At 38.7% G+C, this 16757-nt stretch overlaps 1 protein-coding gene across 2 annotated transcripts in view; it reads right to left on the bottom strand.

Annotated features, from left to right (window-relative positions):
* Positions 1-16547, bottom strand: part of LOC133621695 (myosin-9-like) — a 55233-nt gene extending 38686 nt beyond the window's left edge. Inside the window, exons 1-10 of one of the 2 annotated variants that reach the window (XM_061983965.1) lie at positions 16360-16547; positions 9588-9778; positions 9379-9519; positions 9158-9314; positions 5535-5562; positions 5363-5456; positions 5126-5146; positions 1930-2022; positions 1788-1851; positions 83-181 (exon numbers count right to left, since the gene is read on the bottom strand). In XM_061983965.1, the coding sequence (XP_061839949.1) occupies positions 83-181; positions 1788-1851; positions 1930-2022; positions 5126-5146; positions 5363-5456; positions 5535-5562; positions 9158-9314; positions 9379-9519; positions 9588-9773 (883 nt within the window). In that variant the 5' untranslated portion in view covers positions 9774-9778; positions 16360-16547. Of the gene's footprint in view, positions 1-82; positions 182-1787; positions 1852-1929; positions 2023-5125; positions 5147-5362; positions 5457-5534; positions 5563-9157; positions 9315-9378; positions 9520-9587; positions 9779-15920; positions 16046-16359 lie in introns of those variants that run through there. The other variant, XM_061983964.1, reaches the window with a different exon arrangement.
* Positions 16548-16757: the final 210 nt, after the last annotated feature.

The raw sequence follows: 16757 nt of genomic DNA, 5'->3' as shown, positions 1-16757 counted from the left end.
CCCCCCATTCAACTAAGAACTGGTTTTATGAAAAAATGTCAATTAAAATAAAAAAAGTTTGCGGAGATAAAATAGTTCTTACAGCGCAGCTTGTCTCCTGCCCCAGATAGCATGTAGTAGAAGATGTGGAAGCTTCTCTCCTCTTTGGCTTGTCTGATGGCCCGAGACTTCTCCAGCAGGTCTGGTAACATGTCAGTCAAGGATGGAGTACAACAAAAATGTTGACAAACACCTGCTACATTGTTTATATTGAAGTCCAGGAAGATAACTCTACAAAATCGTCTCTTTTAAAATATGCTTTTTTTTTTTTAAACAGTCCATTACCAGTTAACTTATTTTTATTGCAAAACCAAAAAGGCGGGTCGCCTTCAATAAGCCAGCCTCTACATGTAAAAACTGTACGAGGGCAAACCATACTCAAGCATCGATGCCTTATGAAACACAGCAAGTTGTGTGTGTGTGTGTGTGGTGTGTGTCACTAAGAAAAAAAGAAAACATGTGACTGATACAACTGCTGTGTCCTCTGACTGTGTTTAAGAGGTAGCGCTTCTTTCGAGCCGGATCACGAGTGACAAATTGGATTAAACAAATCGGAATAGCGGCGTTCGACACCGGTTTTCATCACCATCATAGATAAACGTATCTAAGAAAAAAGTCCCAAGTCAAATCTTTTCGATCTTATGAATGTTCTTCTTTTCCAGTTTACTATTTGGCTCACTGGCCACAGCTGCACGTTTTATATTCCTTTCTGCGCGGCTATGTTTGACTTAAAAAAAGACTCTGCTTTCAGGTCGAAGGTAGGGATTTTTTTTTACTCCAGCAGATTGCTGCTGCCTATTATATATCACTGAAATATATATAGCACACAGTGCAGCGTCAACACAGCTATTGAGTGTGCCACACACTCACTGGGTCATCATTGACCTATCACTACAATTAGACCTTGTTTTACTATAGTCAAGCTTCTTGTGACACTTTCATGACAATTAATAGTATTAATACAGCTATAGATTGTACCACAACTCACTGAGGCATCATTGTCACTACAATTAGGGCTTATTTTACAATGGTCTAACTTCTTGTTACAATTTTATGACATTTAACAATGTCAACACAGCTATTGAGTGTGCCACACACACACACACACACACTCACTGGCATAATTTTACCCATTACTACAATTAGGGCTTATTTTACAAGTCTAACTTCTTGTTACACTTTAATGGCATTTAATAGTGTTAATACAGCTATTGATTGTACCACAGACTCACTGAGGCATCATTTTACTCATCACTCCAATAAAGCCTTTTTTTTTTTTTTTTTTTTTAAACCAGTCTAACATCTTGTTACACTTTTAGTACACATAACTTCTTGTTAAACTTTTATGACATTCAGTAATGTCAATACAGCTATTGAGTGTGCCACACTTTTCCCGGGCGCGGCACCGCTGCTGCCCACTGCTCCCCTCACCTCCCAGGGGGTGAACAAGGGGATGGGTCAAATGCAGAAGACAAATTTCACCACACCTAGTGTGTGTGTGGGTGTGTGTGTGTGTGTGACAATCATTGGTACTTTAACTTTAACACTCACTGAGGCATCATTTATCCATCATTACAATTAAGCCTTATAGTCTAACTTGTATTTATTTACACTTGAATGACATTAAAATGTTAATTATGTAAAGTTAATGAAAGGTAAATATGGGCTAAGAATAATACTGTTTCAATCGTTTCCTAAGGGGTAAAATAATTTGTGGAAACTGATGTGTATTAAAAAAAAAAGGATGCAGGTTTCAATATTGGCTCCGACGATGTATCCATTCACATCAAAGTTGATCCTGATGAACTTCCCCTGCAAGACAAACACCTCATGTTAACATGAATAACTACTGTCAGAATGAAATGTACAATATATGTGAGGCATTCTTACAAATCTAGATGAATTGTCATTCTTGACAGTCTTTGCATTGCCAAAGGCCTCCAGAATAGGATTGGCCTGCAGCAGCTGCTTCTCTAGTTCTCCCTGAGACACAGGAAACTCAGAATCAGCAACAGGTCACGCAAATTTGAAAACATGACAAACACGCACGTACATTTTTGACAAACAACATTCTTGCAGGCACACAGAAGGGAAGCCAAGGAGCAGGGAGGTTAGATAACATACGTATACGGCCTACTCCCAAACCACCCCCCCGAGGGAGGAAATGCAGAATCGCACATTGACACATTACACAGGCTACAACAAGACAAAAACATGGCTTACGGCAGGGGTGGGGTAGGCTCATTCAGTATGGGTTTCAACTAGTTAAGTAATTATATTCGCTAAAAGTAAACAAAGATCTCTGCTAAACTGCAATTATTTACAACTTTACTGGTATTAAACAAACCTACTAAAGCAGATTCCACTAGACTGGACATTATGTAAATATGGGGCAATAAAAAACTCCTTAAATAATGAAATATTTTTTTCATTTCGAAATAGATTTTTTTTAAGAGCAATACCTTTTTTTTTTCTTTTTTTTTTTTTACCTACATCAACTACAAGTACTACTTATTTGGGCATTCCAAAAATAATTCAGAATTTCCCCTTATTTCCCAGTGAATAATGCATTCATCTTAATGAACAATTTCAAGCCTTGGCTGGCCTTTTAACAATGGATAGATTGGAAAAACTCAAAACAAAGCAAAATCAAAAACCTAATCAAATATTTTCAAAAGCAGACATCTTCTAGATTAGAATAATTTCTCTAGGTAATTAGGGACTAAAACTTGAGATTTACGACAAAAATAACCACGTGACAAAAGGAACATTTGACATGTTGAAATACAAGAAGAGTGGGAGGAGGCATGCACTAAAGCAGTGATTAACTCCTAATTTCCACTTGAAGCTATTACAATATAACTGATTATGTGAACGTATATTATGCCAGAAAAGCTCCACAAATATAATCCAGATGCACCGGATACCTGAAGAAAAAACAGGTACACTTTTCCGTTGCATTTGGCAGTGTAAATATATATTTTACAAGTACAACTTACATTGGTCCCACAAGTTGATGTTAGGTTTGTGCACAGAAAATGTAAACCTTAAAAAGAATCAATGGGGTTTTTAGGATTTAAGTATATTATTGGCCAAAAGCGTGACAGCTCTATTATGGAAAAATATTACCAGAAACAGTTGTCCGAATTCTCCACTTGCTCCCTTTACAGAAAATTACATCTATGATAAAATAATATTTTTCATCAAATCTGTGATGCTTTTATTTTGTATTTATCTGGAAAAGATTTGACAAATGTGTTGGCATTCCCTGGGGTTATGTAAACTGTAGCCCTCTGCAAGAGAGAATACTCATGAAAGGTATGCTTTTTGTTTGTACTTTATTCCAGGTAAAATTGACAATAATTGAGGGAACTCTTGACATGTTTGTTTTTTTTAGTTTTCATAATTTTTCTTTACTACTTGATAATGATTCGCACTAGTCATATTTAATAAAAATAATGTTGGTATAAAAAATACCATTTTACTTTTTTCAAACATTTTGCAAAGTTCTTGTTCTGTAGCCAGATTATTTTGAGAACTGTACTTAGATTTTAGCACAAATTTCTTAATGTAAGAGGATTGGTCTAACTGTAAAAATGCCTTGCACAAAAAAATCATGATTTCCAGATATTTAATCTTTCTTGGATTTTAATTTTTGTGTACAGCCTTTTCAGAGGTCTGCAATCTACCATACTAGTATTTTTGTATTAAATACACAAAAATACGATTTGTTTTAATTATCTTATTTGTAAATTAAGCAGCTTTGCAGGATATAATTGAAGTAAAAAACATTATTAAAATGCTGCACCGTGTTGGGGACACTCAGGAGGGCAGTCTGGCTTCAGGTCAATATTTGCCTATACTTATTTGACTGATGCATGTATTTAATTTTTTTTTTCTAGTTGATTATCTTTTTTTTTTTTATATATGAATTTTATGGGTTACTTGATTGGAGGAAAAATAGAACATTTGTCATGTGTTTATTTGTATTTCTGGACTGTATATGTCAAAAATTCAATAAACAAATGTGTATACATACATATAAAATTAAGATCTACAGTCATCCCTCACCACACCGCGCTTCAAAACTTGCGGCTTCATCAAATCACTGACTTTAGTTTTTTGTTTTTTTTTCTTTAAAAAGGATTTTTTTTTTTTTTTTTTTTAAATGCTTTAAAATAATTTACAAAATTATAATTTTCAAGCATAAACATGACTAGAATAAAAATATCAATACTACAGTAGGGGTGTCCAAAAAACTTTTTTTTTTAATTTTTTTTTTTTAGATTAATCGTGATTAATAGATTCAAAAACATCTAAAAATGTATCCCCTCCAATCTTTCCTGTCCAGCTACTCAGGCAAATCATATTGTTGATGTAGATATTTGCTATATACTTTAGAAAGTTGCCTTATTTGTATTTGACTTTACTAAATGTTTGGGTAGAATTTTATTAAACAAAACCAGTTTTATTTTAAGTAATATAAACATTGATCAGAGCTGTTTCTTTTTTTTTTGGAGGAATGTAGTTAACCATAGAACTGGCATCCAATGTTTTTTTTAAAAAGTATTTATTTTGAAATCGAAAATAGTTAGCCCCCAATCTTTTGGCACCCAAGTGTGGTGCCAAAAGATTCACAGCCGTATACGACTACAATATTGGTCACGGACCAAACCAATCAGAATGGGCCAATCAGTATTGTAGCCACTGATTGGCTCAGCCTCAGGGAGAATTACTATATTGGATTAAATGCATTTAAATGTGACTAAAGGTGGTTACTTTCTGTCTAGTGTGCTCTCATAGTGTTACAAACACATTTAGAAGATTGTAAACATTTCTTCAAGCTTTAGAATTAATGATTCCTACTTCGCGAAAAATCATTTATCGCGGTCATTTCCAGAGCCAATCAACAATCGATAACGAGCGACGACTGAAAGTAAGTTTCACTGGAACTTCTTGTATGAAAAAAGTAGTCCCTTTCTTACCACACAAGCTATTAGATATGTCAACATATTGTCTTTGACTCAGACAACAGAACACTCCCCATTAGTAGACTTGCATAAACAAACACGCTTAATGAACTCACATGTGACAGAACTGCGCTGCCCTGCAGAGACAAAAGGGAAGGAAATGGTGAGTTAAACAACTTTGGTCACAATAATTTTACACACAGATACAAAGTATGCTTCGAGTAAAACAACTAAAAGTACACACACTTGAGAAATGAGGAAGACATGTCAAGACCTGAGAGAGGAATGTGCTCACTCGATCATTTAAAAAGGAAAACAAGTAAATGTGTAAAAACATTTGAGTTGACACAGACCTGATCCTTCTTGGACTTGAAAGAAGATGCCACATGGGCCAGATACTGAATGACTTTCTTGGTGTTCTCGGTTTTCCCTGCTCCAGATTCGCCGCTAGTGAGGAGAGAAAAAAGTTTTGTCGAGAAAGACACCTGGTTGCACAACTAAAATGACAAAAGTATAAAGGCTTACGTGCAAAGGATGGACTGATCCTCTCGATCTAGTAGCGAGACACAAACATGGAAGCAGTCAGCATCATGCTTGTTTACATGACAGAAAATGGAATATTGTGATTATCTACATCAACGGTGTCTAAACTGAGGGCAGCACAATGCAGACCCAAAGGATGCGGCAGCCATTTTGACATTACAATTTTCGGATAAGCGGAAGAAGATGGATGGATGGTTGAAAAAAAACAAAAAACGCCTGCATGTCTGCTTTTTGTTATGGGTGCGTGTTAAATATCGGGCAGATAATGACCGTGTCCAAATGAGGAACTGTCACTCGCTAACATTAAAGAATAAAAACCTTTCTCCTACTCGTGTCGTAAACTTCCCCTGAGCTCATTGTGATCAAACATGGCATTGATAGTTTGGGACTCCTTTGAGATTTCAAAAGGAAGACAATTTTGAGAGATATTTGCACCAAATGTTCTGCAAACATTGTAAGAGGAGGTAAAAACATCACGCTTCACCACATCAAACCTTGAAACTCCAGCATCGCTACAGCGGTGCTTAGAAAGCTTAAGAAGACACCTGCTGCTAAAGAAGCTGCCCCAAAGCCAGCCGCAATGTGTGCAAAAAGTACTTGTAAAAAATAAAAATAAAAATCTAAATTTTAGGAATAATAGATATTAATAAGGTAATCCATAGACGGCAAACTCAAGACCCGGAGCTAGATCTGGCCCACCACATTATCTACATTTTCTTACTATATGCAACCATTCTTTTCATTTTAACAGAAAAAAATACATGTACCGCATGCAATTGCCTATCTTTTAAACTTTAATTTTTATTTAATAATGAAAACATTTTTATCTTCATAAATGTTTTTGTTAAAATAAATGCTTGACTCATGACCTCAAATTGTAGCCATATATTTGGACACTGTAAAAATGACAATAGATCTTAAGGTAAAAAGTATTAGCTTATTTGCAAGAATTTGACCATAAAAAAAAATAAAAAAATTCATTTGCGGTAAAACACTGTAAAAAACAAAAAGTGTAGATTTAACATAAAAAAAACAGAGGTCCTGTTTCTCCATTTACAGTAATATTCAGCAAAACCATGGTAAATTTCATGGTTAAGTTCTAGCAACTGAGCTGACAGATTTTTTTTACAGTGTACACAAACAATATACCGTATTTTCCAGACTATAAGTCGTAGTTTTTTTTCATAGTTTCCACTGTGACTTATATATGTTTTTTCCTTCTTTATTATGCATTTTCGGCAGGTGCGACTTATACTCCGGTGCGACTTATACGCCGAAAAATACGGTAATCTAATGCATCGGCAATAGTTGATCAATATCATGAGGCAAATCCTTATATATTCATATATTATTCTCATTGCAAGTGGCCCTCTAAGGGCAGCCATAACTGCGATGTGGCCCTAAATGAAAACGAGCGACATCCCTGTGTTGACTCGATTATCAGTATCGTTCTTGAGAAGCAGGAAGTTTTCTGTATCGGGTTGCAAAATAAATGCATCGTGCATCCCTAGTTTCTCGCGTAAAATACTGGCTGCAAATGGCCACTGTGGGGCAGCACTTTAGACACCCCTGATCTACACTACACTACCAAAAGTATTGGGACACCTGGTCATCAGGCAGGTAAACCCTGAGAAAAAGGGTTTTATTTGCAGCTGTTAACAGCTTCCACTTTTCTTTGGTCTTCCAGCCAAAGCACCAGCAGCCTTTACAACTCAATGGGACCACTTCGCTGCTGAGTTATTACCAGTGACGGGTCAAACGACACTGAGGCATGGGCACATTATGAAACACAAGGAGTGATACGGTGTCCACAGATGTGCGTGTCACCTTCAGACCAAAACATGTGACCGACACAATTGCTGCGTCGTTTGTCAGCGACATGCCAAATTGTGTTTATCATGGAGCAATTCTTTCAGTTCGGTGAGGGTTCGTACTGAAAGAAGTCGGTGGAGTGGAGTGGCGTGTTTGATATCGGTATTTGTCACCATCATCCTTTTAAGAGTAAGAAATAAAGGACAAACATTCCTAAGTGTGGGATCATTTTTATCTTATAGCGGCCAAATAAGGTTTTTTCTGTTTACCATGAGCCGCTCGTTCACCAGTTTCATATTCAAACAAACTTATGGCTAGTTGAGCAACAATCGTGTTCCCATGTTTAGTTTTTACTAATTTTTTCTAATTGGTTTTTATCTAGTCTGCACTTTGTCTGTGTTTTTATTATTATTATTGGCTTTTATCTAGTTTGCACTTTGTATTATTTCTATTATCGACTAATCTTTACCTTTAATCTATTTTTTATTTGCCAATTTTAATGATGTTGGATCTGTGTTGTTGTGGACAAGTGTTGTAAATTAGCTTTGGCTATAAACACTATGATGCATACATTGGATAACTGCTTCAGATGTCTCTGTTTTTGTATCTGTCCCTATTTCAAATAAATCTTAAATATATTTATACACACATTGAAAAACCTTATGTATATACACATTGAAAAAACCCCAATATGGGAGCTATTATTTTGTTTGCATGCAGCAGATGGCGTCGTTACGAAACAGTGCAGTGTCAATACACACACTCAGAGGCGCATTCACATACCCTGGGAATTCTGAGTATTAATATTAAATAAGAGGCTTTTTGCACCATCTCTATGTTTTGTATTGCTGCAATAATTATTACAAATTCTTATTTTTGAATGTATTAGCTACGTTTAATCAATAGAATTCAGATATTTCAATTACTAGTTTGTTCAAACGGGAATGTTTAATCCCATAAGAATAAAATGTTTTTTGTGCTTTTTTTTGTAAAAAAATGTGCATGTTTCCATTCTTTAAATGCTGGTTAAGGATTTGTTATTCCAAATGACAATTTGCTACTAGTATCGTTTAAAATGTAAATGATACCCATCCCTAATCAGCGATGTTTTCCTTCCTTACGTGCAGCTGAGTGAGCGAACACACTCTTCTTCCGCTGCACACGCTTAACTAGTTCTCGAATGGACCAAAATTAAGTTTTGTATTTATTCACGAGCACATGTTAACATTGCAAAATAAGGTTCACCTGTGTATGAAGTACCGTATTTTTTGGACTATAAGTCGCAGTTTTTCTCATAGTTTGGCCGGGGGTGCGACTTATACTCAGGAGAGACTTATGTGTGAAATTATTAACACACTACCGTAAAATATCAAATATTATTTAGCTCATTCACGTAAGAGACTAGACGTATAAGATTTCATGGGATTTAGCGATTAGGAGTGACAGATTGTTTGGTAAACGTATAGCATGTTCTATATGTTAGTTATTTGAATGACTCTTACCATAATATGTTATGTTAACATACCAGGCACGTTCTCAGTTGGTTATTTATGCATCATACAACGTACACATATTCAGCCTGTTGTTCACTATTCTTTATTTATTTTAAATTGCCTTTCAAATGTCTATTCTTGGTGTTGGGTTTTGTCAAATACATTTCCCCAAAAAACGCGACTTATACTTTGGAGCGACTTATACTCAGAAAAATACAGTAATCCATCCTGTTCATGTGTCAAATCTTGGCAAACTGGCATTGTTTTGACATTTTTATATGCGCGAAAAAGGACGTGTACCCTGCATCATGCTCCTGTAGGCCGTGTCGGTGATGGCGTAGATGTGAGGGGGCATCTCATGCCTCTTCTTGCCCTTGTACATGTTGACGATGTCCTCCGAATAGATGGGCAAGTACTTGTACGGGTTGATCACCACACAGAAGAGACCAGAGTATGTCTACACGGTGGGAGAAAACGGTGAGCACAACACGTGTCAACGCAGACGGACGGGTGTAACTCACGTAGATGAGTCCCGAGTAGTAGCGCTCCTTGAGGTTGTGCAGCACGGAGGCTTCGTTCAGGCAGGTGAGCTCGGCCATGTCCTCCACCTTGTTGAACTTGGGTGGATTCATCTTCTGGATGTCGTCCTTGTTGACCTTCACCTGAAGTTGCACGACGCAAAGTGTGTCCAAAAGGCGTTCCCCCATTTTTTATTTTTGTCCTCGTTTACCTTTCGGCCAGAATCACTGAGCTCCACCACACACTCCTCGCCATGCTCCTCCTTGACTGAGCCGGCCTCGAAGCCGAACTTTTCAGAGGGGACCCACACCTGCTTCTTGCTGGCCCAGTCGGCCTGAGCCAGCGGGTTGCTTATCCCGCCGCGGTCCCCATACAGGAACTTGTCTGCGTCACTCATGGCAGCTTCAGAGAAAAAAAAAAGAGAAAAACATTTCGTCACACAGACTAAAAACACACCGCGTCGTAAAGTAGACGGCCACAATGTATCTCATCACATAGTTTACAATAGTTTTTCACCAAAACTTGGATCTCAAAGTACCACTATAATGACCAACATTAAAATACAGTAGCGTAGTAGGCCTTAGTATTCATTAAAAACAAGGCAGAGGTTTTATTTAAAAAAATATTTAATATTTGTTGCTACTGCAACATTATACACAGTTAGAACAGTAAAACTGTTTGAATATAGAAAAACAAAACACTGTACTTAAATCAAGTGATTATTTGGCGTACCACTAGATGGAGCCCACGTACCACAGAATCACTGGTGCATACATCTAAATGTGCAATATTAGGCAGGGCACCTCCAAAGACATGCACCTGGGGATAGGTTGATTGGCAACACTAAATTGGCCCTAGTGTGTGAATGTGAGTGTGAATGTTGTCTGTCTATCTGTGTTGGTCCTGTGATTAGGTGGCGACTTGTCCTGGGTGTACCCCACCTTCCGCCCGATTGTAGCTGAGATAGGCTCCAGCGCCCCCGAAGGGATTAAGCGGTAGAAAATGAATGGATGGAGTACAATCTATTGACATTCACTAGAAGAGTTGTTTGAAAAATGTACATTTTATCACAGATAACGGTGCTCAGCTTGGTGATATGTATTATGAAAAATGCCAGGGTGCATTAGGAGTCATAATATTAGAAATAGTGCTCTCCTTTGCAAAGGGCAGCCAAACATAACTAACACTTTGTGTCAAGCAGTATTTTCCATAAAGCAACATTATTATTATTTTTTTAAATACAGCAGGTGTAAGTGTACCTAATGCTGCGGCCAGGTAGAGCATGCATTAAAAATGTACAGTACGGGAAAATAAAACCGATGGATCTCTTTTCAACTCACTAATTACTTCACAGAAATCATCTCGGGAGAGTTTGCGCAACTGCTCTGACAGATCGCATAACGGGAAGCAACATTTAAGGCAGGGCCGATTACTGTCATCGCCTTTGAGGGCTTGCCAAATTTGTGGCGAGGATGTCAATAGTGCTTTTAAACATGTTTATTTAATAACTCATGTGTACTCGGGCGGGCCATCATGGCTCCTCTAAAAGTTGTGATGAGCTTCAATAGTATTTTTATTGTATTTAATTTTTCACACGACTATCATGTATGTTTGTATAAGCTAACTTTTCGACTCCAGAACCGCTGTTTTAAAAAGGGTGAACATTTGTCAACATTCAAAACACTTCCCTGTGGTCTACATAACATGTAATAGTGGTTCTTTGTTGCACAGATTATATTTTAAAGAGCATCTTCAAGCCGCCTGCGATGAGGTGGCGACTTGTCCAGGGTGTACCCCGCCTTCCGCCCGATTGTAGCTGAGATAGGCTCCAGCGCCCCCCGCGACCCCAAAGGGAATAAGCGGTAGAAAATGGATGGATGGATGGATCTTCAAGCCGCTTTCTGACCGTCTCCTCAGCATACGCCGTTTTGTGGAGTCCGCTGACAGGTACGAGTTAGAACTATACGCTACGTTGTATTAGAAATGGCAACAGCTGAGGATTCTAGCATGCATGTGCATGTACGAGCCAGTCTGCCCCACAACAAGAGGATAGAAAAAAAGAAGAAACTTATGTTGGACTACAAATGCATAAAAATGGTGGACTCGCGCAAAGCTCTGAGGGTAAACCTCTACAAAGTATAAGAAAGCTGGTTTTGCATAGTATGATCACTTTAAAACAAATCAATCGACTAGAAAAAAGCTTTGATTTATATTCCATTGCTTTAATTGTTCAATGCAATCAATCAATCAATCAATCGTTTATTTATACAGCCCTAAATCACAAGTGTCTCAAAGGGCTGCACAAGCCACAACGACATCCTCGGTACAGAGCCCACATAAGGGCAAGGAAAAACTCACCCCAGTGGGACGTCGATGTGAATGACTATGAGAAACCTTGGAGAGGACCGCATATGTGGGTAACCCCACCCCCACCCCCCAGGGGAGACCGAATGCAATGGATGTCGAGTGGGTCTGACATAATATTGTGAGAGTACAGTCCATAGTGGATCCAACATAATAGTAAGAGTCTGAACTAATAAAAAATTATACGAATTGTATGGAGTGTCCGAAACTTTTAAATGTTACGTCTTTGAGGGTGCACGGGCGCAGCTAATAGCCAGTAAGTCATCAAAAATGTAATCAACAAATGGATCCACATTAAAACGGAAAACAAATACGAAAAAATCTAAAGAGAAAGCTAAAGGCAGCACGAACCCTTTGCTGCGCATCACAGGTCTTGTTGAACACCACACATGTGACGATGGCTCATCAAACTCTGGTTTTAGAGTCATATTCTTTCAGAATACTTTGGTAGGACCTTGACCTCAGGAGGTTCCGCTCTATACATGCACGCTTTTAACAGGCAACAATGGATGCATAGTATTTTTGCAATGGCCAAGAGTCAGACAATAACAAGTAGTGTATTTCTCTGAGCATATAACTACATTTCCCAACTGTGCACGATGGGAAAAGCGCATTTTCCGACGACGCGCAATGGGAAAAGCGCACTTTCCGACGACGCGCGATGGGAAAAGCGCACTTTCCGACGACGCGCGATGGGAAAAGCGCACTTTCCGACGACGCGCGATGGGAAAAGCGCACTTTCCGACGACGCGCGATGGGAAAAGCGCACTTTCCGACGACGCGCGATGGGAAAAGCGCACTTTCCGACGACGCGCGATGGGAAAAGCGCACTTTCCGACGACGCGCGATGGGAAAAGCGCACTTTCCGACGACGCGCGATGGGAAAAGCGCACTTTCCGACGACGCGCGATGGGAAAAGCGCACTTTCCGACGACGCGCGATGGGAAAAGCGCACTTTCCGACGACGCGCGATGGGAAAAGCGCACTTTCCGACGACGCGCGATGGGAAAAGCGCACTTTCCGACGACGCGCGATGGGAAAAGCGCACTTTCCGACGACGCTCGATGGGAAAAGCACACTTTCCGACGACGCACGATGGGAAAAGCGCACTTTCCGACGACGCACGATGGGAAAAGCGCACTTTCCGACGACGCACGATGGGAAAAGCGCACTTTCCGACGACGCACGATAGGAAAAGCGCATTTTCCGACGATGCACGATGGGAAAAGCGCATTTTCTGACGATGCACGATGGAAAAAGCACATTTTCCGACGATGCACGATGGGAAAAGCACATTTTCCAAACATCCAAACGCAAAACACTCTGACAGAACAGAATGCCACAAATTCCAAGACTCTTTACTGTTCTCACCAATTCCCCAAAGTCACCATCTATTTATTAGTTAGGTAACTCCGCTGCCGAGAAAAAGAAGAAGTAAGAGGGGAAAAAAGTATCTCCAAAGTCCCGATGGACGTGGATGCTTTGTAGTGAGGAATGTCGGGAAGCAACAGGCCCGGGCAAGAAGAGAAATGTCATTATGTCTTCCTCCAGCCACACCCTAGATACAAGTCTCCACTATCTATCCACCTCAGCTAGTCTACTTCTTGGCTGCATCAGCATGGAGCCTGCTGCTTTGTAAAGTACTTTAGACACGTCGTAGTTCGCCTGCTGTCTTTTCTTGCATTTTAGTGAAGCAATCACAAAAAGAGAGCTTAAAAAGGCCATAAGGCTAAGCTATCAAAAGGTAGCAGCTACACAACTGCTAAGCAAACAATAGCAAACAAGCCAGGCAGATGTAATAAGTGACCTTAATTTAGTAATATTGTAGTCAAAAACCTAATGTCCTTAACAAGTATCAAATAATCATGCTTATTAATTACAGATAGGTCTTCAAGGCAGAAAGAAGCATGTAAGTATTCTGATCATATCTACCATCGCTCTTGAGTAATTTCACTCGGAACGTTCAACACGACAAAATAATAATTATCACCGATAACGTATCAGTTTAATATTGGTATCGGCCAATACTCAAGGCCCCCTATATTGATATCGTAATGGAAGGGGAAAAGTTGTAATTTTGTCAAAATGGAAGCTATGGGTATATTTTTTGGGCAAGTTCACAACTTTGAAACTAAATGTATTTTTGGTAGAAAATATTAGATGTATACCACAATAATTAGAATATAAAAAAGTATTTTTTTAACGGCCTTATATACAGGGTCTAAAGATGTATACATGCACACAAGCGTGTGGCGCCAAAGTGTCAGATTTTCTTCCTGTCACTCACACAGTGACAAGCTGTAAAAATGTGTCTCAAAATTAGGGCAAATTAGCAAACAGCAAAGCAGTTAGGATCAAAATGATGACATTTTTATTGATACCAAAGACATTTGAAAAAGTATTTTTGAGGTTTGGATTTATTCCAACAAAAATGTATTATATGCCAATACACTGATGCCAGGACAGATTAAAAAAAATTCAAAAAATTTAAAAAAAAGTTTCCTATCATTGGGTTTAGAGTGATGTAACTAAAAATAGTTATTCCTTGGCAATAACATTTTACATGTTTAATGTGTCCAATCAAAATAAAGTAGGTAACTGTATGACTTCAGTCATATATTTGATGCATGATGGGAAGTGTGTGTGTGTGTGTGTGTGTGTGTGTGTGTGTGTGTGTGTGTGTGTGTGTGGACAAGAGATAATGTCATAAGTGTCCCTCCTAAGTTTGTTAAGCAGTCAGGTGCATTAATAATTAGTGAAGAAAAGGGGGGATGAGCGGGTTTTCACTTGATCGTGCATCACAAAGTTCAGGAATCTAACAGAAAATGAGCTGAGGTCAGCATCTGGTGTGAAGAATGCACATGAGCACATCAAGTAAAAAGCAAACACTGCTATGATTGCACTTATTGATTAGGTGTTGCCTTCAGGGAACAACACAATATCAAGAGGTCAAAGTAGGAGGAATAAGTAGATGTGTGCGTTTCTTAACAAACAGGTCAGGATATAAAAAAGGTACGATTTTGGGATCCTTTCAGAAAGCGGTTAAAACATTTACAGGGTACTTGTCAAGTCAAAATGTCATTCAAAAACATGTTTACTTGCGTTTTTTCATCACAGACTGAGGCTGATTTGAACACCACTAAAAATACCCAAATAAAGGTTGGTTTCACAATAAAATTGATTTTAAAATATCCTCTCGGTTTATTTATCAAACCATCACATATCAGTGGCCTTGTGGTTAGAGTGTCCGCCCTGAGATCGGTAGGTCGTGAGTTCAAACCCCGGCCGAGTCATACCAAAGACTATAAAAATGGGACCCATTACCTCCCTGTTTGGCACTCAGCATCAAGGGTTGGAATTGGGTGTTAAATCGCCAAAAATGATTCCTGGGCACGGCCACCGCTGCTGCTCACTGCTCCTAATTTCACCACACCTAATGTGTGTGTGACAATCATTGGTACTTTAGGATTCCTGGGTGCGGCCACCGCTGCTGCTCACTGCTCCTAATTTCCCCACACCTAGTGTATGTGTGACAATCATTGGTACTTTAACTTAACTTTAATGATAGGGTTGTATCAACAGAGGTGCAAAAAAAAAAAAAAGGAAGGGCAGGGGCCATTTTGAGACGCTTCACTTTAAATTGTTTGGAATAACCTCACTTAAAACAATCCAGTCTAGTTCAGGGTTGTAACGGTATATGATTTTATTTTATTTAAATCATTTTTTGTGCCAACCTTGAGAATATTTTCATCAAATTTAAACACAGTGCCATGATAACATGTTATGATTAAAGTAGGGTCAATATCAGTTTTGCAGTTAAATATATTTAAAAGAAAAACGCCTTATAATTGAGCTTAGATTATTATTATTTTCTATAAAATAACACCAAAACTAGTTTTGCTTTGATATCTTGTGGCATTTCTTTTTTCCATTTAATTACTTTTCAATTTGCCGCCGGTTATTGGTCAAGTCACATTTAATTTGTATAGCACTTTTTGAATTAAAAGCAAAAAAAAAAAAATAGATTAAAAATGTGCATGAAACAATTGTTCCGAATTTAAGAACATAGATACCAAAGTACAAGACACGTGATCTCAATCTAACGCCTCCTGCTGCTACCAATGAACACATATTCTTTATTTTTACTACTAAAAGTTAAATAAGACAAGTGTGAACGTACCTGAGATGCAAACATACATTTTCAAAGAGGATGATATTTTCTCTTCGCTGCGTGTTTGCCGACTTTATGACTTTTTTAACAATATTAGCCCACCAGCCCTGATAACATCAAAGCCTCAATTTGTACATGACGTCACAACCAAGTATTGTCTCTTCAATGTCTTTGAAGCTTTTATGTGGAAGGAAAGGAGGCGGGAATGGTTGGAATACTCCAAATTAATGTCATAAAGGTTTATTGGGGGTGATTCTCTGTTAGCATCTTAGCAACTGCTGCAATGGGCATTTTTTAATTGGCGAGCCGAGTGAGCATGCGCGGACTTTAAAGGCACCTAAGACTTATTTAAGTGCTTTAAAATGTAAAAAACAAAAAATTGACGTGACTTTTTGTTTTCCAAACTTGACAATATGTGTGATAAAAAGAGCAAACAATGCGGACGCACCTGGTATTTCAGCCACTGGAGGAGGAAGAAGAGGCTCTGGAGGTGAGCGAGACTCGGCGTCTTCGTGACCGCGTTGGAGGACGCCAAAGCGGGGTTAGGAAGGTAGGAATTAAGGATCCTTCTTCGCTCCGCAGAGTTTGAGTGCTCTCAGGACGGACGCTCTGCCTCCTCTGAGAAGCCCGCTTTCTTTTCCGCAGGTAAATTGAAAGGCACGCCCCCTTTCTCGCCGCTATCTTTTCTTCCCCTTTTGAGTTGCGTTCAAGGACCGCCTGTAAACTCCGAGTGATGTGTCGCAACTGTTTCCAACAACAGTAGTTTTGATGTTTGAAAAATAAAAAATATTTTATCAGATGCAGTTGTGCTGAACAATTATTCAACCATCCTTGTAAAGTTTATGT

The sequence above is a fragment of the Nerophis lumbriciformis genome, linkage group LG25 (genome assembly GCF_033978685.3).
Source record: "Nerophis lumbriciformis linkage group LG25, RoL_Nlum_v2.1, whole genome shotgun sequence".
NCBI classification, from domain to species: Eukaryota; Metazoa; Chordata; class Actinopteri; order Syngnathiformes; family Syngnathidae; genus Nerophis; species Nerophis lumbriciformis.
Note: the sequence above shows the minus strand (reverse complement) of the source record. Positions and strands in the feature narration are given on the sequence as shown.